We start from the raw sequence: 27,792 nt of genomic DNA, 5'->3' as shown, positions 1-27,792 counted from the left end.
AATTAGAAAAGTGCTTTCATAGGAGCTTAATTAATTATCTGCTAAGCTGATTTTGAAAACCTTTTCAATTAATCGCAAGTAACCTCAGAACTTACCATTAAATTATACAGGGTTGCTTAATGTACTTCCCCTGTTTTCCTCAGATTTCTATCCTCTCATGTGTAAATGCAGCCAACTACATTGATTTTGCCACTTGATTAAATTAAAAAACAAAACCAAACTTGTTCACATTTGTAGCATGCATGCACACATGAATCTCAGCTAAGTCTAAATATCTGTGCTCAACACAAATTGTGTTAGGAACTCTAGCAAAAGATTTCATGCTTTAAGTGGGTAATACATATTTTAATGCCCCTAAATTGTGCTTTGTGGTAGAACAGGTAGAAGATCATTGCACAAGTGTCCTCTGCTTATCACTAGGAAGCACTGTATCACACATACTTTTTGTTCTATAGTCAGTTGTTTCATTAGGAAGTGCATGGTTTTCAGATGCCTTTCTTTATATGTAGAAGTCATTGTGATGCTGATTCTGCTGCAGAAGTGAATGGACATTTAAGATGAAGAGCTGTGGCTCAGTTGAAAATGCTTTTTGACATTTCTTTTGCATGCCTGTTAGCTTGCTTTCCATTGCAACACAGATGATTGAAAATTTAGCTCACAAAACTTTGTTTTTTTATGTATGCCATTCTTTATGACAAAGATTTTTAAGGTATTTCATTGCAGTGAAGGGAAAGTTAAGTCCCTGTATGCCCTTTTAAAATATGGACCTAAATAAATAGAGTTCTCATCCCTGCATGGTCTGTGATTTCACACTGTAAAGCTGCATTGTTTCAAGGTCACAGAAGTGCAGAATTCTCACTCCCATTAGTCTTTGAGACTTGAGCGAAGCAGGAGGCAACAGGCACTGTGACGGCTCACTGTGAGGATGCTGTCCAAACACATCCATTTTCCAGTTAGCTTATCACAAACAAACTAACAGATAATCTGCATGCTAAACTTTCCAGCTGACAGGTATTGTCTCAGATAATGAAATCATGAATCACATCAAATACATAACGTAAGTTGAAACAAATGTATTGGATTTTAAAAAGCCTATCCTGTTACTATTTGTAATACTAACAACTTCAGAGAACTGTAAAGCCCTAATTAATATCATGAAGTAAATTTTTTTTACAGTTTAGTTACAGGAGTGTGCTCTGTGTGGGAGATTGGACTTAAAATCTTCTGATGCCAGGGCAGAAACAGCAGCCCAGATCACTTACATGACTGCAGTAGTCATCATGGTGGGTTAGTTGTTTCTTTTAGTGGTTAGATAATTTCAGCAAAGTTTGCCATTGTTCTGTATTTATACCAGACAACCTCAGGAGTCTGCATACCTGCTTATAAATTGGCCGTGTCATAGTGCATTGAGCTGTGACTAGCAATGCATATTGATTAATCTTATCTGTAAAAATGGGCTTTTTTTTGGCTACCCATCAGGAAACAAAAGTGAAAGAAGGGTGAACTGTTGTCTATTGATCCACACTTGATCAGAAGATGCAAACAAAGAACTCAGAATGGCTCAATTTAACAATCTCTTTTCAAGTCCCAGTCATCATTTCTATAACCACTGCACTTTTGATTCTAGCTTCTGTTTTGCTTTTGTTTCCTATGGTCACATTCAGTCCTGCCTTTGCAGGAAATGGTGATGGATCAATAAGGCTATCTCAGCTGGCTGGAATTAATTTTTTCACTGGATCGACTTGTAAGTCATTTTCTGTGCAGCACAACAGCATGTATAATTTCTTCCTTCAGCATCTCCCATATCTGAAAATGCTCTTGAATAGATTACTTTGGAATTTTTAAACAGCTGAGGAGAGCTGGGCCCTGATAACTACCAGATTTTAAAATTGTAGAGAACTTTTGGTTTTCTTTGCCAGTTTCCCTGCTTGTAGTAGAGAGATGTCAGTATGAGGCTTGATATATATTCTTCTCATATATATTCTCTTCCTTGACAAGGGGGAAATCCTGCAAACCAAGTAAATGTTTGCAGAACAGCCGGAATGTACAGTGGGCAGGGACAGGAGGCTGCTTTAAGATGCTGACATTCTGCCCAATTTTGCAGCTGAAACAACTGGAATTTAAAGGCAGAGAAATTACTGACCTGTAAGACTGAAATGGGAGTTAGGTAATTTGGCCAGAGTTCACCCATAACGAATGATGGAAGGTAAATGCTGGGCCCCATTCTGATTCTCCTGCACCGCTGCACTTCAGCTGTGAAGGATTTGAAAGAAATGGGAAGGGGGAAGGAAGAGCAGACAGTATTGCAGAGTTCCTACATGAGCTGCTGGAGGAGCTGGAAGGGGAGTCTTGATTGCTAGATAATGCTTTCTCCTGTGAAAGTTGATGTATTAGTTTTTGTCTAAACTAATGCTCTTTCATTAGCTTTAGCTATCAGTCAGTTGTCTTAACTGATAAATGCAGGTCCATAAACTGCCCACATTTATTCCAGGTGACAAATATTTCTGGGTTGCCCTAGAGAGTAAAACAGCCTCCACCTTCTCATGCTGTCACTTAAAAACAATGCTAGGTGGAATAGTGACAGTCAGAGCAGAACAGGTTTATTTGCAAACACAGCAGGTATTCAGCCAACACAACCATTAAGTAGGTTAGCTGTGACCCATGTGGAAAAATAAGAACAATTTATCTTAATTGGCAACTTCTTAATTTTGGTTTTGATCTGTAATGACAGTTTTAAAGTTCCTGGGGAATACTAAATTCTTTGCTGTAATACTCACGGAGGAGAATTATGAATTGTTTAGGCTAGACCCTAATTAATGAGGTCCTGAGGTGTTCTAGCTTGGACAGTGAGACTAACAAGGCAACAAGAAGACTTTACTATAATGTAAGGTAATGAGTGAGTGTAGGGAAAAAAAAAAACAAAAAAACCTACCAGGACTTTTATTAGCCTCAGTGCTATAATGAGCTACCCCAAGGATTAAAATACCCAACAACTTTTCACCTTCAGTTTGTTATTAGATGAACGTTTGCCTTACCCTGCTTTCAGTTTACACTTCATTATCTGGCCACACTCTCAGCACTGAAGTTTGTCATGGAAGTCATTAAGAGTCTGTACTTTGAACTATGTTGTTGTGCCTGAGGGGGATAAAAAAGTAAAACCTAGGACAGAGTTCAGTACTGTCCTGGTGAGAAGGCAGCCCTGTGCTTCTGGCTTTTCTCTTTGCTTTGTGCAGCAGCTGCTATGAGGACATGGGGAGCAGCAGTGGTGGTAGGATTTGATCTGTGTATAACCGCAGAATCAAAGGGGTACCAACTCAACACCAAAGTCTGGGTTGCTGATAGTACTTTGCTAAGCTTGAGGAGCAGCACACAAAGATCCTTCTTCAAAGCCAAAGCACTCCAGATTGATGCACATATGCCACATAACTATGAGTTAACAGACCAAAACTGCATACGCTTTAGGAGAGGCTCCATTGCTGTAAATCAGCACAGTGAGCCTATCAAGTCTTTTATTTTTTTTCCATCAGAAACAAGTTGTGCCTAATATTTGAAGCACCAGCATGGTAGTGTGAGTGTCAGCACATCAGCACAGTGGTGAGGGGGAATTGTAGGAAACAAATGGGAACACAAGTAACACCAGCATTAATTTTAATCAAGTCCTAGTCATCTGATCTGTCCTCTGTATTTTTTTCTTTATCAAAGCTGATTGTCTTTCCGCAAGATTTGTTACCTCACAGTACAATAATATGGCTGTAATGAAGTAATTTATTGCTGCAATTTAGTTTTGGAAATCCTCTATTGTTGAAAAATAGCAACTGTGCGGTTTTATTAATTACAGTAGTTGAGTATTGAATGCTGACTGTCACTATCAGGATTAGTGAATACATTGTAAATTGCTCTAAAAGGCCCAGTAGGACAAGATCTATACACGTTCTGGAGAATGTGAAATGAGTATTTTGATTAAGCTGAGTGAGTGTGAAAAAAGTTAGCTGGGGACTTAGAGAAAAAGGAGGAAGGGGAACAGTGACTTGTAAATTTGATGTTAAAAAAACACACCAGGATGTTCATCCACCACGTACATGTTTTGTTTACACTCAGTATGGTTCTGCAGCCCAGCCACTCCTGTCCTCAGCCACCATTTGCCCATTTGACTGTCTTCTTGTACGCCCTAGCTCCATCTGACAGTCTAAACCTTCACGTTCATTACAGAGTTTTCCTCTCAGGATGCCATTTCAGAGATAACTAGTTTATCTACTTTTCTTTTCATTTGCCTTTAATGTGGAAATATTATACCTAGGCATAACATTTCTGTTTTCATTTGCATAAACCAGATCTTACCAGGATGCAGGTAGGAAATGTGCGTGTGGACAGAATCACCTTGTCTGGTTTAAAGGTGAATTGTCTCCCTTTTTGTCTTCTGAAACATTGCACAATTGAACGAAATCCAAAAGGTCTGCTATAACCTCTTAGTGATCTTGAATTCTCATGCTGGAGAGATAACAGAAGGTAGAAGGCCTCCTGTGGCATGTATTATGTCATCAGCAGAAACCAAACCGATCAGTCTAAGACCTGGCTGTACTTTGGAATCATCTTGTATAGGGTCATACGTGCCCATGTGCCAATAGCAAGAAGTTTTCTAGGGCTGAAGCTTTGATTGAGCCTGCAGAAAACACTGTTTTAGATTCTGGATCTGGGACAAAATGTCAATTGCAAGCATTGAAAAGCAGTGACTAACAGAGGAGCTGCCAGCTGGCACCACGTGTCCCACGGCATATGTTTTAAGAATGCCTGGAAGCTTCAGGAGTGAGCTTGGTGTGGAAATAAATAAGTCATTTGAGACTCAGTAATTCCTCCTCACTGCTCTTACCTCATTCAAATTATGGGCTACTCATTAAGCACTGGGAGACTCTGATGTGCAAAAATAGGAATTGTCTGATGGAGCAGGAGCCACTCGTCAGGAGATCGTTTCTGTCTCTTTTGGATCTTGGCAAAACTCAGATACCAGACCACTCATCTTTAAAATGGAAGCAGTAATTAATATTTCCTATGTTATGATATAGGTATTTGGCTTTCAGAATCATTTCGTACTGTAAAATCTTTAAAAGTGAAAGCTTTCGGCTTGAACATGAATTCCAGTCTTCCCTACTCAGTACTGGCAATGTTGTTCTAGTCCTGAAGAGTAAAAATGGACGTAAAGCAAGAATTGTAGATAATGTCTTTTATTAGGCCACCCAATGAAGCTAGAAAAAACAGAAAAGCTTTCAAGCACAAACCTTTTTCCAAGCCTCTTTCGGTGTTGTAAGTTGCTGTGAGATGCTCAGATAAACATAATGGTCACTGTGGTTGCTTTAGGTTATTCTAACAAATGAAATACTGCTGTAAGCAAATGGATTTGATCCCTTTGTCCTTCGTATCACTGACACAAAATTGTCATAGCAGTGTCTTTCAAGGGTGCTTCTCCTGTCTTGAATCTCTAGCTAGCAGGAGGAAAGAATGGGATCTGTGAATTAGTCTCTAGTCCTTGCCCTGTATTCATATATACTATTTTTATTTCCTGTGTATGGTGAGAATGGTTAGACACATGTCTAGTCAATAATTTAATTTTCCTGTGTGTCACACTCTCATCTTAACTGCACTAAGTTTCTGGTGTCTGTACAGTACCATCTCTCAATAATGCAATAGTCCTTTTTCCTGCCCACTGTGTGCTTTGCTTATGTGGACCTGCTGTGAAGTCAGTGAAATCAATAAACTATTTGAAAAAGAAGAATAATCTATGGACGAGGATAGGGAATAATAATATTAAGAAAGATTATTTTCTGCATTTCTGTTACCGCTTTTTCATAGCAGTTCTATAAGCTCTACTGTGTGTGGGTTACAGATTGTGCTTATCAAATATTAAAGATGTACAGCCAAAATAGGGAAGAGCAAGTAGAAATTTTCTCTTGCTGATTTCAAAATAGACTCAATTAAAATGAAAGATTTTAGCAGATGCTGTCTGCTTCATTTCCACTGTGTTCTAAATAGAGTTCTGAAATCCAGAAACGTGAGCCAAGTGCCCTTGTACGCTCCATGGCCAAAGACTGAGGATTTTAGGAACTTGTAGAAGATGAATACTCCCTGTTGGAGGGGGAGAGTAAATCATGAATAATCAATAACATACCAATCTACACAAATAAAACAAGTTCACAACCCTCCACAGTGGTCATGAAAAAGGAAGGGCTGTAGGCTCCTGTAGCACGAAGGTCTCAGAATGGAAATTTAACTTGCATAAGTTGATTCAAGGAGAAGAAAGGAGGAAACAATCCAGGTGATTGCACATAGGTGTCTAATACCATTACAGATGCTGTAGAGTCTCAGCCATCCATCCAAGACTGCCAGGTATGACACAGGCCTACAGGACACCTGTGCCCTTCTGGAGGAACATCTGGAGGCCAGGCGTAATACCTGTGAGCATCTAAATGACACTCTATTTTTAGGCACTGCAATCTCTTCAGAGCTGCAAACTGTCAAGTGAAGCTGTTGTGAAGCAAATCTCCAAAAATCCAGTTGTTTTTTTTTGTTTGTTTTTGTAACTATGTGGATTTCTTCAGTGTTTAGTCTAATTGACAGAGTTTAGTTTTACACAGAATGTACTTTCTGCACCATTTTTTTCCTGCTACTGCTAAGCAATACAGCATTGTGAACTGAAGGGTACATAGGTATTTGTAAACATCAGGCCCTCACTGTGAGGCTTCTTGAATCCCAGCATTGAGAAATCACACTGAGATTTCCATCCTTATTGCCCAGCGTAACTTTAGAGTACTGCTCTGCTCCATGTCTTCACAGGCTTTGCTCATGCCAGTTTTGACCACAGTGAACATTTGTAAGGAATAAACTCACAACTGCAAATGTATCACTGTGATCCATATCATCGCTAAGTGGTAGAAGAGTACTTGTACATGTGATTATTATTAGTGCTATAGGCACTAATATAGGAAACAGAAGTACATTGTATATAAGATAGAAAGTATGTTAAATATAAAATGAAAAATAAGAATGTGGCTCTATTAACACAGAATGCCTCATATTTTTTCCCATTGTAGTTATATATGTTTATGTGGATCTGTGGATATGGATTACTCACATATATATGCACAGAGTGGAATTGTGTGCACCCATTCATGTGTCCTAATGAGCTTGTACATTTTCATTCTGCAACTATCTATCGATTACTGCAATTACAGCAATGTTATCACAGATATATTGCCAACTATATAGCAGTGCCGCAGGTTTATTTGAAATGAGCATGGGAAGAATTTCAAACTGTTAATGAAAATTTCCTTTTTACTACTAGCTGTATTCCCATGGTCATCACAAACTTTGGAGATATCGCCAGAGCTGTGTTGGTTCTGCTTAATGATGGAGCAAACCCAGTTTATCAGGGGTCCTTTTCCATTTAACTTGGGCTCACGAAAAAGAAAAGCAAATGCCTGACACATCTTGAGCCTGGAAAATACCTTACATTGACAATTTTCACATATTAGTCCTTTTGCAACGAAAGGGAGCTGTAAGCCATTAAATTATTTCAGCAAGAAGATATTATATTAGCTCCATCCATGGCTGCTTAAGCAACCATGAACCATTCCATTATAAGATCACCAGGTGGCTATTGCCTTTCTCTCCCATTCAGGCTTTACCAATATTCCCACTCCCATCTGTGATGAACTTAATAGGACCATTCGGCAACAGAGAAAAACATGAGAGGTGTTCATCATAGCTGAAGGCTTTCTCAAACAATTATTCCTTAGATGTTTGAGTAAATGAAAAACAAATGAGATTAAAAAGAACAGAACGTTGCAGGTTCTGAGGCCATTTATTGGTGTTGCTTTTGGGATCAGTAGTAAATATTTATCCTTCCCCAGGAATGCTGCAAGTAGATGGTCACTCAACTACTGCTTTTGTCATCACTCTTTTCCAAACATTTGCCTGCTCTGAGTGCACGTTAGAAGAAATTGTATGTATGGCTATGAACTGTAGTTGTTGCTACACGTCTATTATAGATGATATATATATACTTTTTTTTGCAGTATATAAATGTTAAAAAACATGAATTTTCAGGGGAATTTAGGACAGTTGATTGCTTAAATACATGAGGTTTACATGTATTCATAATTGTAAGCTTGCTTATATCTGTAAGTGGCAATGCTCTGAAACAAGAAGGGCAAAGGCTCTTGATTATATTGGTCTCCAAATAAGGGTCTTTAACTTCTCACTTCACATCTTCTCATCTGTTTGTATTCTTTATACTCAGAATGACCAGTAATGTTGCTAAAGTAGGAACATCTCAGGTAATCACACACATTTCAACCCTTTACTACAAGTTTTTCTCCCTACATTTTATGATTCTTATGTAAGTGCTTTCAGATTTAAGTCAATTTAACAAACTACTGCAGGTAAGGAATGAAAATACCCAAAGAGGATGAACAGGTTCTTTCCTGTATAATGCATATGCATCTTTTTAAAAATCAGGATCTTTTTGTTCATTTTTTGTCTAAATAGAGAGAAATGTAAAGAAGACTTCTGCTCCCATCTTTTTCAGTCACCTTTATGTCCTTATTCTACACTTTGGTTATAGAAGGATGAAATGTGTACTTCTGTTTCCTGTCCACCATAGTTCTCCTTATGTCCTTATTCTACATTTTAATTGGTTCCAGAACTGTTGCCTTTGAAGTCATTTTCACTTACAGACTCTTCCTCTGCACAGCAGGAAATACTATCTTTCTTTGAAAATATATACCAGGCACTGAATCCTAACACACTCATTCTAGACAACAGGAAATAGAGACAGCTTTAGCAAAATTCTTGTCTTTCTAGTGAGTTATACCTCATTGAATTCCATGTCACAGCTCCTACAAAGCAGAGTCCCCCCAGCCAGAGGCTCAGTCAGTGTTGATACACATTGATTATGATAGACACTTAGAAAAGACAAACTATGCACATTTTCAGCTTTTGAGACAGTGAAGGAAGACACAGTCAAGCATGAAAATGTTCTGTGGATTGAATTTCATGCCATTAATTTGCATTTCGCTTCACCTAGGGGGTCAGATTATCTAATGAGATCATCTTGTCAGAGTAATTTAGGATGGAAGGGAAGTTTTGAGGTTATTTCTTGTGGCCCTGATTCAATAAAAAAGTGTTGAATGCAGGTGCAGTGTATTGTCACATGAGCTGAGCATGTTACTCATGATTCAAGTAATGTAACTCCTCTGTGACAGGTGGAAGGAAGGAGTGTTGGAGGCAGTTAACTCACTTGTCTGCAGACTCTTCCCTTGCAGAAGGGACACAGGTTTACACAGGACCTTTAGAGTCATGATAACTTTCTGGACCTACCAACTAGTAAGGCTTATTTGGTTCCACCTCGTTTCAAACACATCTGAAATGAAAGAACTGTGACATCTTTAATGATCATGAAGTTCTTCCTTTTCTGGAGGTAAATTTGCTGTTTCCATAAGCTCTGAAGAAGGATCCAGCCTCCAGCTTGAAGCAAAATGCTTCTTACTGTCCTTTTTGGAGCATTTCTCCTTATGGCAGAACATTTTCTTACTGTATGCTTATCTGTTAGCCAGAATACCGCCTGTAGAGTTTGCAAGGGGCAATAGTTTATACTAATAAGATTTTACTTTTTTTATTCAAAATTATGAGGAACAGAAAATGAATTCTTGTTGTCATTATAAGCTTGACAGAGTGGGGCCTGACCAAGTCAGTGTGGCCCTCGTACAGATACAAAGCTCTGAGTACTGGCAATATAACTTCTGTCCATTTGTATAATTATGTAACTAACTGTACTGTGCATAAAGCAGTTCCAGACATACCTAATTTTATTCAGTTGCTCTGTTTTTTTCTTACTTTTTAAAGGAGATGCTCACTTTTGAGAGATGATAGAATTACATTTACCAATTGAGTCTTCATCTGCTGCATAAAGTAATTATTGAGCACGTTCCCTTTCACAGGTCTGAAAGTTAACAGGGTAGATTCACTGCAAAGTAAGTGTGGATTAGTCATCTAAGAACCTGAAGAAATTTTTCTGCATCCATATCTGTTAATATATTCTACATTCCCCTTTTCTGCCTGCAGAGTTTAATTTATGAGGTTTCAAAAGTCCCACTAGCAGTGTGTTTGAAAATCAGACAAGCAGGGAAGAAAATGGAACGATCTGTTGCTAATGTGGGTGGGGGACAGTAATTAAGATTTATCACAATATATAGACTGTAAACAGAGACAAGATCATTGATTAAAAAGGCATTGCATTTGCAGAACACTGAGTTCCCATTTTGAAAGGGCACTCAGATCTTTGTCATAAATCACATGGCTCACAAATCTACAGGGAAGATTGAGCCTTTCCCATCCCTGCTGAGTTTGCTTTCTCTCCTTCTGGCCCCAGGAATTTGCCATTGTTTTTGTAGCAGTGGGCCAGGCCCAAGAGGGAAGGGTGGACAAGCCCAGTCTGGTCTGATGGTCTCTACCTGTCAAAGCTACTCTTCTTGTGGGTGAAAAATGAGTCTGTTTCTTTACATTCCTGTTTCCAAACTTTCTCCATTTACCTTCTTTAAAATTCCTGGAGAACCCCAGACATCATGTTGATCAAACTCTTCAAACAAATACTGTGAATGCTGGGGACAGAACAGTGCCAACATCCACCTTCAGGTCTTTCCATGGTTGATGTTTTATCTGTGTTTGACTTCTGGATTGTTTGTTCTTTAGGGAAGGTATTGTCCTTAATTTTTTGTGCCATGTCCCTTGTTGGCTGTTTAACAAAGATTTAATAAAAAGAAGATATCTCATAGGGATGTCGTGTGTCGAAGAGAATTAGCTTCCAAAAGAAACAGGGATCTTTTGTTCTTTTATCCAGGTCATAAACAGGCTGCAGAATTGGACACCCACACTGAATGGATCTGTTTCTTATGGGGATTTTGTATGGTTTGATTTTTCATCACTATTAATCTCCTCATTTCTTTCAGTTTTCCATCACACTATGGATCTAAGGTCATAGAGTACCTTAGATTCCACATGGATCTGTGTTTGAATACTGATGGATGCTATTAAGTAAGAGAGTGGCTCTCTTGATTTTACTGCTTACTGGCTTTACCCCATTTCTTGTGCCCTGTGGCATTACTCACAAAATAGAAGTCCTCATGTTTATATGAAGATGAGCAAAGCAGAACAGGATTTACAAGTGGTGGGCTGATCGCATTGGAATCAAGTGAGGGAAAAGAACAAACCAAAATCCCACTAACAAAATTTGCCCTCCCCTACTGTCTGCCATGAGGTCAGTTTGCCTCGGGGAAATCCTCAGTTATGGTGTGAGCTTTCATCTGCCTGTTTTTCTGCAGCGTGTGCTAAGAATTTAGAAACAATGTCAACTTTTTTTCCTTTTTTGTATATACTGCCTGCGGAGTGTCAGAGGATCCATTTGGCAGAAAGCTCAATGTGTAATTTATTTTTAATCATGGAATTATGTAGATAAACAGAATCTGCTGCCTAACAATGTCAGTTTGTTAATCAGATGTAATCTTAGTAGTATTAATAACCCAAATCTTCAACCGTCGTGTCACCAGACTCACAAATCAGCACAACAATTGTCTGCAGTGCAGAACAATTCTGTGCATCTCTCTAACTAGGATGCTCTGGAAACTTGTAATGCATATCTTACTGCTCATCAGTAGAATATTTATACTGTTTGCAACTGTCATGTGTGGAATTTACTTTACATTTCCCACATCTCCATCTTTTTTTTGTGACTATGTTGCCAGAGTGTCACTGCTCATCAAGGGTGATGGGCTGAACAACAGCTGGAAGCACAGGACAGCTCCTGGAGCTCTCCTGTGAAGGCACTGTCTCCACTCATTGAAGTGCTGTCAACAACATGCAAGGCCTTGCTTCTTCTGTCCTTTTTCCATAAGGCAAATACTCTCTTGGTTTTAAGGTGGGCAGTGCCTTGACTGTCTCTTTTCTACAGAGTTTTTAAATGAACTTTAAATAATCTTTCCTTATAAATTAAAACATAATTGTCATTTCTGTGTCATTCCTTCAGGTCTGAGTGTAGGTTTGTTACTCACGAGGTACTGTGTTTGTGTGAAGGAGAAATCTTAATGCTATGATTAACATCATTCTATGAGATCCCACTTACAGAATTTTCTGCCTGCAAACAGGACCATTCTCATGACCTCGGGCTCCCATGGATTTCTCTTGATAACACCATCTAATCGGATTTAGAGTTTAATTAAACAGCTGTCACTTTGCTTCCACATTCTGCCGCAATTTAATGTTGAATTAGTTCCTAAATTAGTCATGGCTGAATGCTTGCCTTCTTACAATTGAGAGGTTGGATGAACACAAGGTTTACTTTTCAGCTAAATTCAAGCAACTAATGCTCAGATTCTGTGTTCTTGCTCACTCTGACATTGGTGGAAGTTCCGTGACTGCAGCGGTGGTGGGATAAGCAATCAGAGACAGCCATAGTTCTCCCTAATTTCAAATGGCCAAATGTGAGCACATGGTTCTTCTCAGCTCTGGCTGGAGCACATTTATTTTATGAATGTTATTTTCCCTTTCTAGAAAAGTACTGATTTTTTTTTATTTTTTTAGTACCAATTCAGCTGGATATTCTGTGAAGCAGCACAGTGAGTGCAGCTCTGGAAGTAGGTGTTTAGACTAATGTTACTGCTAGAGGACTTTAATCAAATTAACTATGATGTAACCAAAACCAGAGCACGAACAAAATTTATGGTACTTCGAGCTGTGACATCAGGGTTTACCAAAATTCCACCTGGCTCTAAGCAGGAAAGCGCTGGTTCTTCCTATAGCCTGGTGATGTTTACCTCAACTTCAGTGTACTGATCTCACTGAGCACAGGTTTTAGTGTCATGTAATGTAATGTAGAGTCTGACTCCTGCCTGCCTCCAATCTCACCATTTTTCTTTGAGGTGGACATTAATTCTTTTTCTGATTTACACAGATGTAAAATCAGGGTTTGTAACTGTGGTAGCTCGGTACAGTCATGCATGGAGGAGTTCCAAACAATTAGGCTGATGTAACCGACCAGTTTTAGCTTTTGGGCTTCTTGATTAAATCTTTTTTATTATCTCTCTTGTCTGTGCTACACATTCAGAGTGCTCAGTGTTACAGAGCAGACAGACAAACCGCTCTATTTAATCTCCTCTTATTTTTATGAGTTTCAGTTCAGTTTTTGGGGAATTTTGGACTATGGATCCTTCCTTACGTTGATAATTTTTTGCCTAACAGCTTTTGTGTGGGTGCAGATGTGGACATAGGGTCACTTCTGAGTTACATTAAAGCCTTAGGCTGTACTGGAGCAATACAAAGGAAACACAGACAAGGCACAAGTTGTGCCACAAGGTTCTTCCATATACAGGGATATAGGATACATGTTACTCTATTTTAGTTCTAAATGAAAGGACAAAATAAAGACTCAGTTCCTTGATCTTGCTTATGTGAAGGTCACAAATGAATAGCACAGGGCACTTACAGACCAAACAAGAGAAAGGACAGATTCGAAAATTGCAAATTGCTTTTACTGTACTATATAGTGCATTAATTGCTTATATTTCAGTACTTCCAAATCTGTATAATAATAATGAGTTGTGTCTGCTATCAGTGGAGATTCAATACAAAAAAGCTGTAGAGAGGTGGCTCCCAATTGCTTTGTAATGCTGACACTCTCTAATGATTGCAGTGGTACTATTTATGAAATTATTGGGTAGTATTTCCAATATATTTCCCTTCCTTTGTGCACATCATGCACCTGAAATTCCTGAATGGATTGGTCCGTAGAGAAGAGATGTAAAACTTTTACAGTAAACTTTACACGACAAACCACCTTTTACAGATTTTTGGTGCAGATGCAGCTCAGAAGTCATTAATCAAAATAAATTCATTCACATGTGCACAATTTCCTTTAATGAAACCATTAGCAAAGGGCAGAAGATTGAGGTTTCTAATTGCTGATAATGTGTTAGTAGTCAAATTTCCTGTCTTCTCTATAGAAAGGTCTCGGGAAATTTCAAAAAGGATTTTTAAATCTTTGTAGTAGTGGCTTTATATCAAACCCACTTAGAATTGAGATACACCAATAATGACTTATTGGAAAGAGAGAAACAGAAGTGACAGATTATCACTTGGCAATTGGTGCATAAGTTCTGCACTAAATAGTGCAGAAAGCAGAAAATCACTCACATTTGCCTATCAAGCTTTTTCATTTTAAAGGGATAGATCATTTTCTTTTGTCTGGTGAGACAGGATCGTATTATTTGGGATAGATGAAACAGAATAGACTTATTTAGGATATAAGATGTATGGGTTATTGTGTTACCACTCTGTTCTGGAAATTGGAGAATCATAACAAAGAGAGGTAGAGGAAACCTCAAGAGGTCACCTGCTCCCTTTCTTCTTCTACCTGACTCAAAGAACAAATGTTATTTCTGAAAGATACGTAGCATAAGCTTTCTTCTAAATTCTTCTATGATAGATGATGTCTTTTATTCTGTCTCAGACAATCTATTCCAAAAATTCTCTATCATTATTTGTATAATGAAGGCTGCCTTAATGTCAAACAAATCTTCCTTGTTGCAGTTTGAGCCCGTTACTTCAGGCTCTGTCCATGAACATAGAAAATAGTTTATTCTTTCTTGGTTTTGGAAGACTTTTGTGTATATGGATATAGGAATCTTTCTTCAGCTGAGAAAGTTGTTATTGAAGAATATTTCTGAAAACCAGACGCAGCCATTTAGTTCAGTCATTTAAACCTTGCTAGTATTTAGCTGAGAAGGAGTACTTCACATCTTACGGGTGATGTTCCTCTTCACAAAGTTTTTTGTGGGAGCGTTTTGATTTTTAACCTCAGCAGCATGCAGTCACCAACTTACATTCAGCTTGTGATCCACCACAGACCCCAAATACTTTTCTGAGAGCAACTTTTCCTGTTACACCTTCTCCATTTTGTGTTTGTAAAATCACTTGTTCCTACAGAAATGTTGTGATTTGGCCGTATTACATCGCAGTTTTTTAAGCTGCTGTGGTGCATGCTCAGATTTAGCACCAGCTGCGACTGGTGATGCAGCTGGTGTGATTTAGTGTGATGTTACAAATGGCCTCACCATCACCTAGGGTAACACTGGGGTAGAATGAGCAGCTGGTCTTGTCCTGGTGGTTTGCAGAGCTGGGGAATCAGAAGCACAGGATCCTCATGTAAATCAGAGTGCCCTGAGGCCTTGCCTACTTTCTATCCTATTTTTCATAATATCTAACTTTCCTCTGGAGCTGCTGATGACCCAACATTGCAGGCATGGGCAGAGCTAGTTGGAAGAAGTTCCAGTGACTCCGAGGCACTTAGTTGCAAGTCAAACCAGGATAATGAATTTACTCTACTGCTTGTAGCACAGAAGTTTCATCTCACTGCATAATCACGTTTTCTCATCTTCTTCGTAGCAGTGGTATGGCATTTGTTTTTGTTTGTTTTGTGTGCCTGATCTTCTTTCTTTTGTGAAAACTTCATGAATTACCATTAGATATAAACATAGATAAATCCTCAAGCCAAAGAGTATGTTTTATATCTGAAGTATTTCTATTTATGGCATTGCTCTTCTTCTGAAGCTGTCCCATTAGATTAGGGTTCTCCACTGGTAACTCGTATCAGTTGCTAAAGACAAAGTGGATCTGAGTAGAATCATTTCAAAGCAGAGCTGAGATAGCCTGAAAAGATGTCCTGTCACTTCCACAAACTCTCCTGCTCCTTTACCCTGCAGTCCTTAGTTCACACTGTTTAACACCCCGAGTCACAAAAAATAAGGCGCTGAAGGATTGAGGCAAAAGATTAATTTCTAAGGACATGCAGCACTTACAATAGCCAAATACACAGCAGAAAAAATTGCTGAGCCTGATTTTGGTGAAGCTATGCACGTTATTGCATGCTCGTTGCTCTAGAAGTCTGCTGACAGAAGAGCAGGCTGAGGGTTGTCTCCAGCTGTGAAAGTCAGGGGCTTCTATGAGTGGCCTTAGACTTTCCAACAACGACACTGGCAAGTCTGGCTCTAATTTATTGCATGGTGGGGTCTCTTATGAGAGTAGTAGGACAACGTGAGAAATAGCAAGTTGCAAGATGAAGAGAAAATCTGACCTAGACTTCAAGCTCATTATACCTGAATTAAAGCCAATGTCAATAGTAGCAATGCCCTGTTTTCCTGCTGTTGAGATCAACAGCTGCAGTGCTGTTGACTTCGGTGGTGAGAATTTTGCTGAATGTTTTATTCACTTTTTGGAGTTGGGATTTAAAAAAAATTGGGGAAAACTTTGAAGTTTTTCGTGCATGACAATCGTGGGGTTACAGTGATGCTGAAGCAGTTCAGCAGTTCGATGAGATAGCTTAGCTGATTTGATAGGACACGACCCAAGTGCAAACTTCAGATTTCTGTGTAAGTTTCCCTGCAGTTAATAGGATCAGTAACCCCTTCTAGATTCCTTTTTATTACTTCATTGGCCATATCAACGGAAATTAAATCACCTTGAAACAGTTCCAGATGCAGAGTTCACAGAAAGGCCCTGTCTTTGCAATGAGCTGCGATTCTGAGAGGAACATTTTTACTTTCAGTACTCTTGCAACCTGTCCCAAATATTGACAATCAAACCTAGTTTTATAATAATCCCAAACTAACATTATGGAAGATAAATACTGGGTAAAGCCCCACATTCTTAAATGTAGAAGCTATCTGTGAGGTGTGCCTGCTTGGACTGAACTGAGCTGCAATCATTCTGCTCGCTGTTTAACAGTGTACAACTCAGGTGACTGTGTTTATTGAGCAGGTAAAATATAAAAGGGCTTTTACTGCATATTACCAAGTAGTGCCTAATAAAAGATGCATTTAGCTCATTAGCTGCTGAGAACTAATGCATCCCTCTTGAGCACAAGTCCTGTTGAAGGGCTGATGCTTGCTCTCTGGAAATATTTTTAGCTGTCTCTTAACAGTGCCGTGCTTTGTTTTGTACACAGGATACAGAGATTGTGAACACTGCAATTCTCACAGGAAAAACCGTGGCAGTGCCCATCAAAGTGGTCTCCATTGAGGAGAACAGTGCTGTGACAGACATCTCTGAATCTGTTGAGTGCAAATCCTCTGATGAAGACGTCATCAAAGTAAGCTTATGCCCTTTGCTGGCTTCTAGAATTTCACAACTTTTTATATAATAACATCCTGGGAAAAACACTAAATCTGCTCCTGCAAATTAATTGTTCTTCCGTTTCAAAAGCACAGTGGGGTGGATTTTTGAGAAAAGAGAGATTTAGGTGCATCGGTACAGCCACCATACTGAGTGTCAGTAAAATTTCATTGTTTAATTTTTGTGTTCTTGTTTTAAAATATCTTTGTAATGTCACCTCAGATTCTCGGTGCACAGAGTTCATTCACTGCAAAAACAGCTCTGCTGTTAGTTCTGCCTCTCCAGATGTTTCTTATTACCTTACCAGCTGTGATTATCACCTCCACAGCTGCATCAGTGGAATGCATTGGACACACATTCCCCAGCAACTGCAATACAAAGTTATCCTGATGGGCTGCAAGTTCTTCTGAATTCTGTAATGAATTAAAAAGTTGATTCTGCACGGAAGTTGCTAGAGCACTTGCAGGACCCAATACATCAACTGAGCACTAGTAGTTTAATGTCACAAAGAAACAAACACCAGTGGAGCAGTACTATCTTATGGCAACACAGCTATCTCTACTGTAAGCCCTGAAGGAAATTTAAGGACGTGCAGAGTCAGCACAAAGACAATGCTGTACATGAATCCTGCTGCAGCTTTGCAAAATGAGGTTTTCATAATGCATGGTTCTTGAGCAAAGGTGATTTTTGCCTGTGTCCATAAGCATTTTAGATAAGGAATTTGTTGTTTATGGGACTTTAGATCAAGCAACACAATGGGCTTTGTGAAGGTAATCTTTAAGTGTCTTTATATACTAATCTTTAAGTGTCTATATAAATAGTACTGGCACATCATTATGCCTGAACTGAGGTTCAGGTTGGATATCAGGAAAAGGTTCCTCACCAGAGGGTGGTGGACATGAAACAGGCTCCCTGAGGCAGTGGTCACATCACAGAGCTGCTGGAGTTCAAGGAGTGTCTGGACAACATTCTCAGATATACAATCTGATTTTTGAGTAATTGTGTGTAGTGGCAGAAGTTGGACTCAATGATCCTCATGGGTCCCTTCCAACTTGGGATATTTTCTATGAATAAGAGTCATTCTTAGAATTAACGAAGGCATTATACTGAGAAGACTTTTACAGAGATAGCTTTCTTATTCCAGTGGGTATGTCACAGCCCAACAAATCTCTCCACTTTGCTCGAGCTTGAGGTATTCCCATATATCAAATGCTTAACAGAGCTTTTTCCTGAAAGAATTCCAATTAACTTTTTCCTAATTACACATGATTACCCATCTAATTACAAAATTGTAGTTGGAATTTAATTTAGGCATCATCCTGATTGTAAACTCTTCGAGAAGCACATGGGAAATATGAATGAGAAACATAAAATACAGGATAACATTCAAAAATTAAATAAACTAAATACAGAAAGATCATGCAGTGATCATCTAGATTAGCTCTCTTGCTTAAAGAGCTTACGGAATTTCACCAGGTAACTCCAGCCTCACAGGAATTTCTTCTTTCTAATCATGAAAATGACCACTGGTAGAATCTTCTTGGGGATTTGATATGGAGCATCAGACAATGCATAGAAAATGGCAGCACGATGATTTCCCAAATAAAAATGCATCTGCAAAAATATGTTATGAGTTTTATAGCTTTGAAGTACATTGATCAAGGAGAAATGGAATTCCCAAATCTTACAAAAAGAATGTTCTTCGTGCAGTAATTTCAGTACATCCTGGACTATTGAAGCTCTCCAACCATTTGCTTGGAAAGAATGTTTTTTTATAGCACTATATCCTCTGATTAGCACTTGGGATCCTGCTGTGCTCTTCTTTTCTGCAGAAATAATTTATCTCCACTAAAAGGATTTCTTAAAATGGAGTCTGTTTGCACTATTGGAACATTTCTAAGTGGCTTCTAGAAGCCTCCCTATCTAGCCACTCTGAAGTTAAAGTGAAACAAATAACTGCAGGGTAACACACAGTGATTATTGGAATTGACTAGAGAAATTTTCAGGTGTAATTTCCTCTTCAGAAATGTTCTGAAATTGCTCAGATGAATAGGGAAAATATCTTCTGTATATTTAGAAATATAAATGGAATCCCTGGAGGAATGCATATGTGAAATATGAATGCTAAATACTAAAGATCATACAGCAAGTTAAAAAGTAGAGTTCAATGACACAATTTAAGCAAAAAAATTTATCATCTCATCATAAAGGAATAGGTGTGTTGTTTTTTCTTTTTTTTGTTGCTGTTTGCTTTTTTTGTTTTTTAATCTGGAATGTTCTAGTTTCCAGGATATCTCTTTACACGGGGAAATGAAGTTTGGATTTTGAGTTAAACTAAAAAGTCCAGTCACAATAAATGATAATAAATGATAAATGGTTTGTAAAAGATACTGAAATCCTCAACAAAGGTGTGCATGTGTTTACAGTTCATATTCCCAAGCATCCTTGTCATAGCAAAATCATCTATCAAATAGATAAGTCTCCATTTGTATGGGTCATGCAAACAGCCTAGAGGTAATGTTTTTGCCCTGCAACTTGGCCATCAGATAAAAGCTTATTTGTATTAATTTTTACAGTGCCTTCAGTTTGGCTTCTGTTAACATTATTCCCAGTTAACAGAGACCAGTGGAGATTGAAAGATAAGATATATCTGTAAGTTATAGGTAATAGTTTCCCAAGTGATAAGCTTGGTCTCGAGGCAGCTCAGTGCAGTCTGCGTCCTGTCTTAATCTGCTATTACTCCTTCTATTTTTTTTTAATACCTCTTGCTCTCAGCTCAGTGCAGCACTCTTCTTTACTTCCAAATTTACTGTTGATTTCCTGACCTTTAAAAGTCTTTGAGTGCTCTAGACCTTCACACATGGGTCCAACCTTTTAAAACAGGACAAAAAAATTTATTATGCTACTAAAAATCAAGCAGCAGCTAAATTCTACTTTGCTAAGATGGAAATTACTGGTAGGATCCATGTATCTGGAACCATTAACAGTGATTGCTGTTGCATAGGTAGGCTCCTTTTCATCTCCTAGAAATTCAAGTGGAATGTGGCTGCTTTTGTGTGGTTTTCTCAAGGGCAAACACTGCTCCGGGTTCCCAGGTCACCTGACTGCTGGAACAGATGTGGTTTCATGCTATGAAGAAGAGCAGGATTTCAGGAGACTTGCATTACCTTGTGACATTTCCAGACTGAAAGTGCTTGGTGCTTACAAGCTTATGGATGTGGGTTTGTGTTTGTTTGTTTGTTTCCATGAAAATAATCTGAGTTCAAAATCTTTTGTGCTATGTGCATTTCAGGAGCTAGTGAAAACATTTTGGGTTTGTACTGAGTCATTCCTGGGCTAGCTTTTATCCCACTGATACCTGATGGGATGTTAGGCATGTGAAATTGTATTTTTATTATGTTGCTATTATTTATAAATGGTAAACTGAGTGCAGTAGACTAATACTCTAAATATCTTATTTCCTAGTTTCCTTTCATTCTTAAGTGACATTAATAGCTTTGATAATGTCTTAAGATCAAAACATAGATTCACATAACATTTACTCAAACATGCAACCGCTATGGCCATCAGTGAGAAGAGAAACAGATCTCACCTTTAAGACATCCCTTGGTAGCTGTTAATACACACTGGGCTCCTGTTTTTATTGGGACCGATGAGTGGAGGCAGACACTGACTGCAGGTAAAGGCCATTGGAGGAATGTTAGGAATTTGTGTTAGAAGCCCAAATCCAGGACACTGTGTCACAGCTGTCCCTCTTATCACAGTAAGTTGAAACAAAATCCCAGATCAAAGCAAAGCTGAACTGCTGGGGGCTGAAAATTTCACTGAGGGTTTTTGTGGCTGGACTCTAGCTTAGTATTTAAATGACTGGAAGCAATGCTGGTTGCAAAGCTTTCAAAGCAATAGTGATGGGACTCGCAGACAACTGCCCAGGTTGTGGATCTTGTTTAAAGGCTCAGTGCAGTATTCATTTACACACATGAGTAACTTTGCTGTGAATACTACTAACATCTGGGAACCTACTCATATGAAATTGTCATTTAAGGCTCATAAATGTTTCATAGACTTTGCCATTTGTGGTGGAAACAGTTTATATGATGGAATTAATTCTTACTAAAAAGACAGAGCTTATGTTCAAATGTCTGCTGTTCATTTGTGTTCTAGTCAGATTAAAGGCCTGTCTAGATGCTATATGATACCTGATGCAGGAAAGTCTCAGTTTTCCAACAGGGAAGCTGAAAGATGGACATGGATTCCTATTAGCTAAATAATAGATAATTAGTTGTGTACTAATTGTAGTAACTTAATTTTTAAATTTTATGTCTGGCACCATGTCCCACATGAAAACTGTTTCCTAGAGAAGTCATCAGCATCTTTTAAGAAGATATATATTTAGGAGACATTTTCTATTCTCTTAATATACTCAATCTTAAACAAATAGCTGTGCTTCGACTTTTCAGTATGTGGAATTGTAGGGTCATAGAATGATATGGGTTAGAGGGGCCCTTAAAGGTCATCTACTTCCAACCCCCTCTCCCTCCCCAGCCATGGACATGGGCTGCTGTTCAGACAACTGCAATGAAATATCACTGCTCTTCCTTGCTTTCCAGTATTTGCCAAATGTGCAGTGTATTTTACAAGTAGAAAAGGAAAACTGTTTTTACTTTGGTTTGCAGAGGAACCACTAGGAGTATCTTTAGATATTTTCATTCAAAGTTGCATTATGCATTTGTCTGTCAGTAGACTGAATGCAGCTCCAAGGTGAGCAGCTGAGCTGCAGGCAGCTATAAAGGATCCAACTCTTAAGGCTCTGTGCTGCACTCATTAAAGTGCTGCACTCATTAAACCCATCAGGAAAGCTCACCCTGAATTTTTAGTGGTATAGGGACAGTCCCTCAGGCTCCTTAGTGTTTCATCATAGTTCCACCATTCAAAAAACAAAACAAAACAAAAACCGTAACAAAAGTAAGAGCAATCTAAAGAAATATCTGTCTATAAATATCTATGGAAGGCTCTGGAAATGCTTGAGATTGTCGAGGAATGACCTAAATATCAGTGGTGTCACTTTCCACGGGACTAGAAATTCAAGATCTGATTCTTTTCCTATTGAAATTAAAAGGTTACGCTGTTAGCATTACAGAAGTGGTCTCGTAGAGAATCAGTGCTTCCTAGGTGTAGTTTTGAGATAATTGTTCTTAGTTCAATGAAAAGTTATGGATATTGCCAAAATACAAAAAATTCAGAAATCCTGTATCAGAGGCAAGCTGTGTCTGCTCAAAACAAAGCTTCCCCTGGCCTCTGATGTTTCTTCTCTCTGCTTTCTCTGCATCTGGAGGCAAGTAATGATGTGGTGATGGCTGTGATGAAGTGTGATGATGCAGATGGTGATTTCACGGGGAAGCAGAGTTTCAGAAGATATCAGCCCATTAGAAACCCTGGCACATTGTGGGCATGTTACATTTTTTCCCTTACCTTTCCATTCCTGCTGCACATAGCAGGGAAAGCATCCAAACATGCATTGCATTTCTGCACCTCAGCACATGCGTATTTTCTCTGTTTGAGGCTTTATTGCAAAGCCTTCAAGACTCAGAGGATTTAGGGTTTCACATTCTGCTTTTAGTGCAGGTTGTAGGAGAAAATAAGAATGAGGGTCTGGTGAGACTGAACCAGTTGTTCCTACCAGTTTTTTTTTTTTGATCAAGGAAAACTGCTAACTCCCAATTAAAAGCTGCTACAGTGAATATAATGCAATTGATTTATTGCTCAGTTTTTCTTAGGTCAAATAAACCTCTATTTAGAGTTTATTAAGTAGGTACAACTTTTCTACACACGAGTATGCTGAATAATGAGTGGGTGGATAGAGGAAAACAGAAAAGTTGCATTCTCCTTTGTGAGGAGCCCATGTTCATTCTTATGTACACATCTTCCCTTGGTTAGCTCCAGAAATGGGAGCAGGATGCTCAGTCCGTGTGACACTGCTCTGAGAACCAGCACAACCATGGTGCTTTTGGACTGTGAACCAGATAAGCTCCCTGCATGGGGTATGGGGATGCAGCAGCAGGCTCTGAGCAAGATTAGGATCTGTCAGATCTCTCCCTCCTCCCCCCCAAGTGGTGCAGAAACCCACACGGGCCAGCTCAAATTGCTCTCCTGAAATGATTGTGCAGAGGCTGATGAACTGCAAATAACAATTTCAACTCACCACATTCTGATACAGCCTTGAAAGCAGAAGCTGTATCTCTGTGGGTACGAAACTAGCAGGGTTTTTTTTTATTATTTTATTTTTATTTTTTTTGTCTGATGGTTCCTCTTTCTGCTTCTGATACTACGTTTTCACGTGATCTCTGTGAAAGCGAAAAGCTTTGAAAACACAAGGAAAGTCACAGCATGGACAGCCCATTGTTTTGCTGTTCTTTAAGCCCTGTTACTTTGTAGGCTTTTCTTCTAGTAAATCCAATATGATATATATTCTGAACAGAATTACAAAGAGAAAATCCACCTCCTTGCCCTCCTCCATACTTCTCATAGCCCTATGATTTGCAGGGATCAATACGTATCAGCAAAGTGAAAAAACTTCAGAGGAGTTCTAGAAAAATGAAACTTGATTGCACAGTATTGTCAGATGCAGATACAACATAGGAGCCAGCAGTACGTGGAGCTCTCATGGAAGATGTTCTGTCATTAATGTATAACACTGTTGCCCAAACTGTCGGCCTCCATTGAAATTGAAACCCAAAATAGATACAGTCTGGGGTACTTGAATTCAGCAATGGAAAGTGTAAATACCTTGCCGTCACATAATAGGCAAAAATTTCAAAGGTAACTAATGAAACACTTAAGCCATACCCTTGCAGGCTTGCTTCCCTGTCATCTCATGCCTTCACACAGTTCACTGCTGGTGTTAGTGATGCCAGAGTGGAAAACCTATACATCCCAAATGAAAAATCAAAGCAGTGGCAGTAACAATGCCTGAAAATCCACAGAAAATGCTTCAAACTCAACTTCAAAGCTGCAAGTTCAAGACGAGGGAAGAGAATGAGAGAAATAGAATGATTGTTGTGGCAGCTATAGATTTGATGGGAGGATTAGGTGGTGGTTTCTCCACATCTTTTTGAACAATAAAGTTAGAAAAAATGATGTTTTGTGTCTTCTTTTCTGCTTATAGCTGTAATAGACATGTTCTGAACTTGTATACTGTAGATACATATTAACCACAAGCAATGTGATGTTCTCAAATGTGCAACTCCTGTCCAAAGCATGTAGTTGGAAGAAATTAAAAGTCTCTGCCCTCACCCTGTGGTCCTGCTTTGACATGGAAGAAATTTGGGACCATGCTGTATATGCAGACTGGCACATCCCTAGTGAGCAGTAGCCAGACTCTCTATTCTGCCCCATTTTCAGAAATTACTTGACTTGAGAGTGCACAAAACAAGACAGATTTTGTTTTACGTGATAATGGTAGCTGCAGAGAGCTCCTGTGGCTCAGCACAACTACAGTTCAGCTTCAAAAGCTGGTCATTTGGGAGCAAATAGATGCCCTCCAGTCTCAGCTGGCATTTTTTGCCCCTTTTACTCTCTCAGTTCTGTCATAGTGAATGATATTCAGTTAGTTAAATGTACTGCTTCTGCTCTGCAAAGCTGCCAGCAAAATCTTTGTAATGAGATTAGATAATGTACAGCCTTTTCCCTAAGAAATGCTCTCTAGCTTTGGGGGTTTTCTAGTTAGTTTTGCTAATCTGGCTGCTGATACTGAAAATGCAGATGCTTCTCAGCGGAGAGAGTCCAAATTGCTTCTAAACTATGGCCCTGCCTTTACTGAGTTCTCTCCTTTTCTTCAGTGCTCAGGGCTCATTCCCTGCGTTATTAGTGCGGGTTGCTGGGAATTTTGCCTGAGGGCTGATTGCAGGGATTGAAACCACATTTGGAACATGGCAGCTATTCACAGCCACAATGCAATGTGAAAGCAGAAGCCATGCTATGCACTGAAAACAGTAGAGTTAACTCTAAGAGTGGCTTTGATCACTTATTAAATTGCAATAGCTGCTCTGCTCCCTCACCACTCCTTTCAGAGTAATTAGTCCTCGATATTTTCAAGAAACAAATTCATTTTCTTCTGCTGGGTCGTAAGTATAAAGCAACTCTCAATGTTATTCTTCCTTGCAAGAGGAAAAAAATCAAGCCTTTCATTTATTATGACAGCTTTATCAGAGTGAAGTCTTCATTACTGTATTTGTCTTTATGCTCTCCTGGTGAGAGGAGTTTTTGGCTTCACTTTCCAAGTCACTGAGCACAGCTCCAGTCAGTGGGAACAAGGGGTGGCTCTGGCAAGTCAAGGCACACTAGCAATTAGCAGCTCCTGTAATGGATACCTCCTTCATAAAGGCTGTTCTAAGTGTCACAGAGCTGTACATATCATGCCAGGGATTGTGGAAGAGCTCGTGTCTGAAGCTTTAACTCTTACCAGGTTTAAACAGTTTAGTGTGAGAAAATAAGTAGTGTGGACCTTGAGACAGCTTCCATTTTCCAGCAGCAGACTATTGATTATTCAAAATCATGCCATCAGGCACTGAAATCCTCTCCTGAAGCAGTTGCCATCATATAATGTTCATGTAACATAGACTTCCATAATCTATAAAACCATAGTCTCAAAACCTCAAGAATTTCTGCAGAAAATATTGTTATAAGAATAGTTTAGAATAAGCTCTACTGCAAGGAAACAAATATTAGAAAATCCTAAGGAAATGCACAAAATTCTAGTGGGATGGTGTATCACTGGATAGCATTTTCTGTCTGATGTTTAAGTATATTTAATGGATAAGTCGTTCTGCTGTTTGGTATTTATTAATGACTTTTTTCACAAAGCTTAACCTTCATGTTCTTCAATTGCCCTTCTGGTATGTAAGAGTGATGATGCTGGGCTGAAATTGTAAGAGAGTCATATCTTTGAAAAGTGCTGAGCATCACTTTTCTTTACTAATTATCCTGTAAGTTTTCTCATTGAAATTGAGATTCCTTTAAGAGGTACTGGAAAAAGCTTTTTGCTCATAAAAGTGCTTTCATAAATATTTAAGCATTTATGTAACCTTTGAATACTTAGCAACACTTACATTAGTATAACAGAAATGGGCAAATGGGTTTACAACAAAACAACAGATTCTGGACCTTTCCAGCCTGATAGGAATGTTCATCAGAGAAGCCACTGCTCAAGTACTGCGAAGTTTATTGTTTTAAATGAAGGATTAAATTGTTTAAAGACACACAGTGCTTCTTTGTCTTATCAATACTACAGAGGGAGAAGAATGTGAGCCTAAGTCATAGAGAACAGATTGGAAGCCATGTATCACAAAACTGGCCTGGCCAGGTCCCTGAGAATAGAGCTCAGTGAGGCTGGGTCTGTTCAGAAATAGGGTGTCCATGGTTGCTCTGTCTTGTTGAGAGACAATGTCCTTCAAGAAACCTGAGATGAGATTCTTCTAAATTGCAATATTGGTCTCATCATACAAAGTATGTTCTTCCATCAATAAAAGTGGATTGAGGTGAAAAAAGAGAGGAGAAACATCTCTGTGATTTATCGTCCCTTAACAGAAATGCAAGCTTCTTTTTGTCTATCATGTGAAAGCTGTGAGTGACAGAAGAGGATTCAGTGTCAGCTGTAGCAGGCATGAAGGACTGCAGGGGTGCTGGCACACAGATGTGCTGTGTGCCCATGTCCTGGCATGCAGTTTTTCTTTGTTATTGTCCAGACATTATTCTAAGGTTTTTTTCTGAAGAGAAGCAGATTTTATTTATTTATTTATTTATTTTGTCATCTTGATGTTATTTCCAAGAGAAGTTGGGAACATCAAAGAGTTCATCTCAGTGCTGAACCCAGAGTTACATTGGATTTATATGTTACTGTCTCAATGGAAACTTTTGAAGAGGGCTGAGCAGTCTCACTTTCCAAAGAACAATCTCAGAGGAGAGAACACAGCTCTTTGCATTTCTAACCCTGACCTGCAGAAGCCTTTGACTTGTCGTTTTGGCCTAAATTACTGAAAGTGACCTTCAGCTGGATATGCCTTTACTTTGTGTATGTATCTCAGCAAGGTTCTCATCACCCACAGTCTGCTCATGCCAGTCACACTTAAAGCTTCTCTTGAAGAATACAAGTTCATTTTAATCATTTTAGTCTTCTTCTGTATTTACAGAGCAGTAGCCAGCTAACATCCTATGAGTTACTTATCTTAGCTGCTTTTCTACCACACTGACTTTCGTTTGATTTCTCTGACACTTCTACTCTTTTTTCATACCATCAAGTGATGGAAGCCAGTCAGTTTGTGAAGCAGCTCTACAAGAAGTAGAGCTTAAAATATTTATCCCATGGATATTGAAATATTTATGCCTTTATTTGCAAGAAACCTTTCTATGTAAAAGGACTGCTACCATTATCATAATGCTAAATAACATGATTGCAGAATAGCTGAGGTTAAAAGGGACCTCTGAAGATCATCTTGTCCACCTCACCTACTCAAACAGGTCCAGCTAAAATTGCTTTCCCATTTCTCTTCCTTTCTGCTTTATTTTAGAGTTTTGAGAATTTTTAAA

At 38.8% G+C, this 27,792-nt stretch overlaps 1 protein-coding gene across 1 annotated transcript in view; it reads left to right on the top strand.

Moving 5' to 3' along the window:
• LOC136050294 (transmembrane protein 132C-like) overlaps positions 1-27,792 on the top strand; it is a 48,477-nt gene that overhangs the window by 3,733 nt on the left and 16,952 nt on the right. The window contains exon 2 of the mRNA XM_065739103.1: positions 17,042-17,185. Within this exon, the coding sequence (XP_065595175.1) occupies positions 17,042-17,185 (144 nt within the window). The remainder of the gene's footprint in view (positions 1-17,041; positions 17,186-27,792) is intronic.

Source organism: Cyrtonyx montezumae, unplaced genomic scaffold (genome assembly GCF_038088225.1).
Source record: "Cyrtonyx montezumae isolate F1298 unplaced genomic scaffold, pur_monq_1.0 scaffold_23, whole genome shotgun sequence".
In the NCBI taxonomy this organism is placed as follows: Eukaryota; Metazoa; Chordata; class Aves; order Galliformes; family Odontophoridae; genus Cyrtonyx; species Cyrtonyx montezumae.
This window is presented reverse-complemented; position numbering and strand designations above follow the sequence as displayed.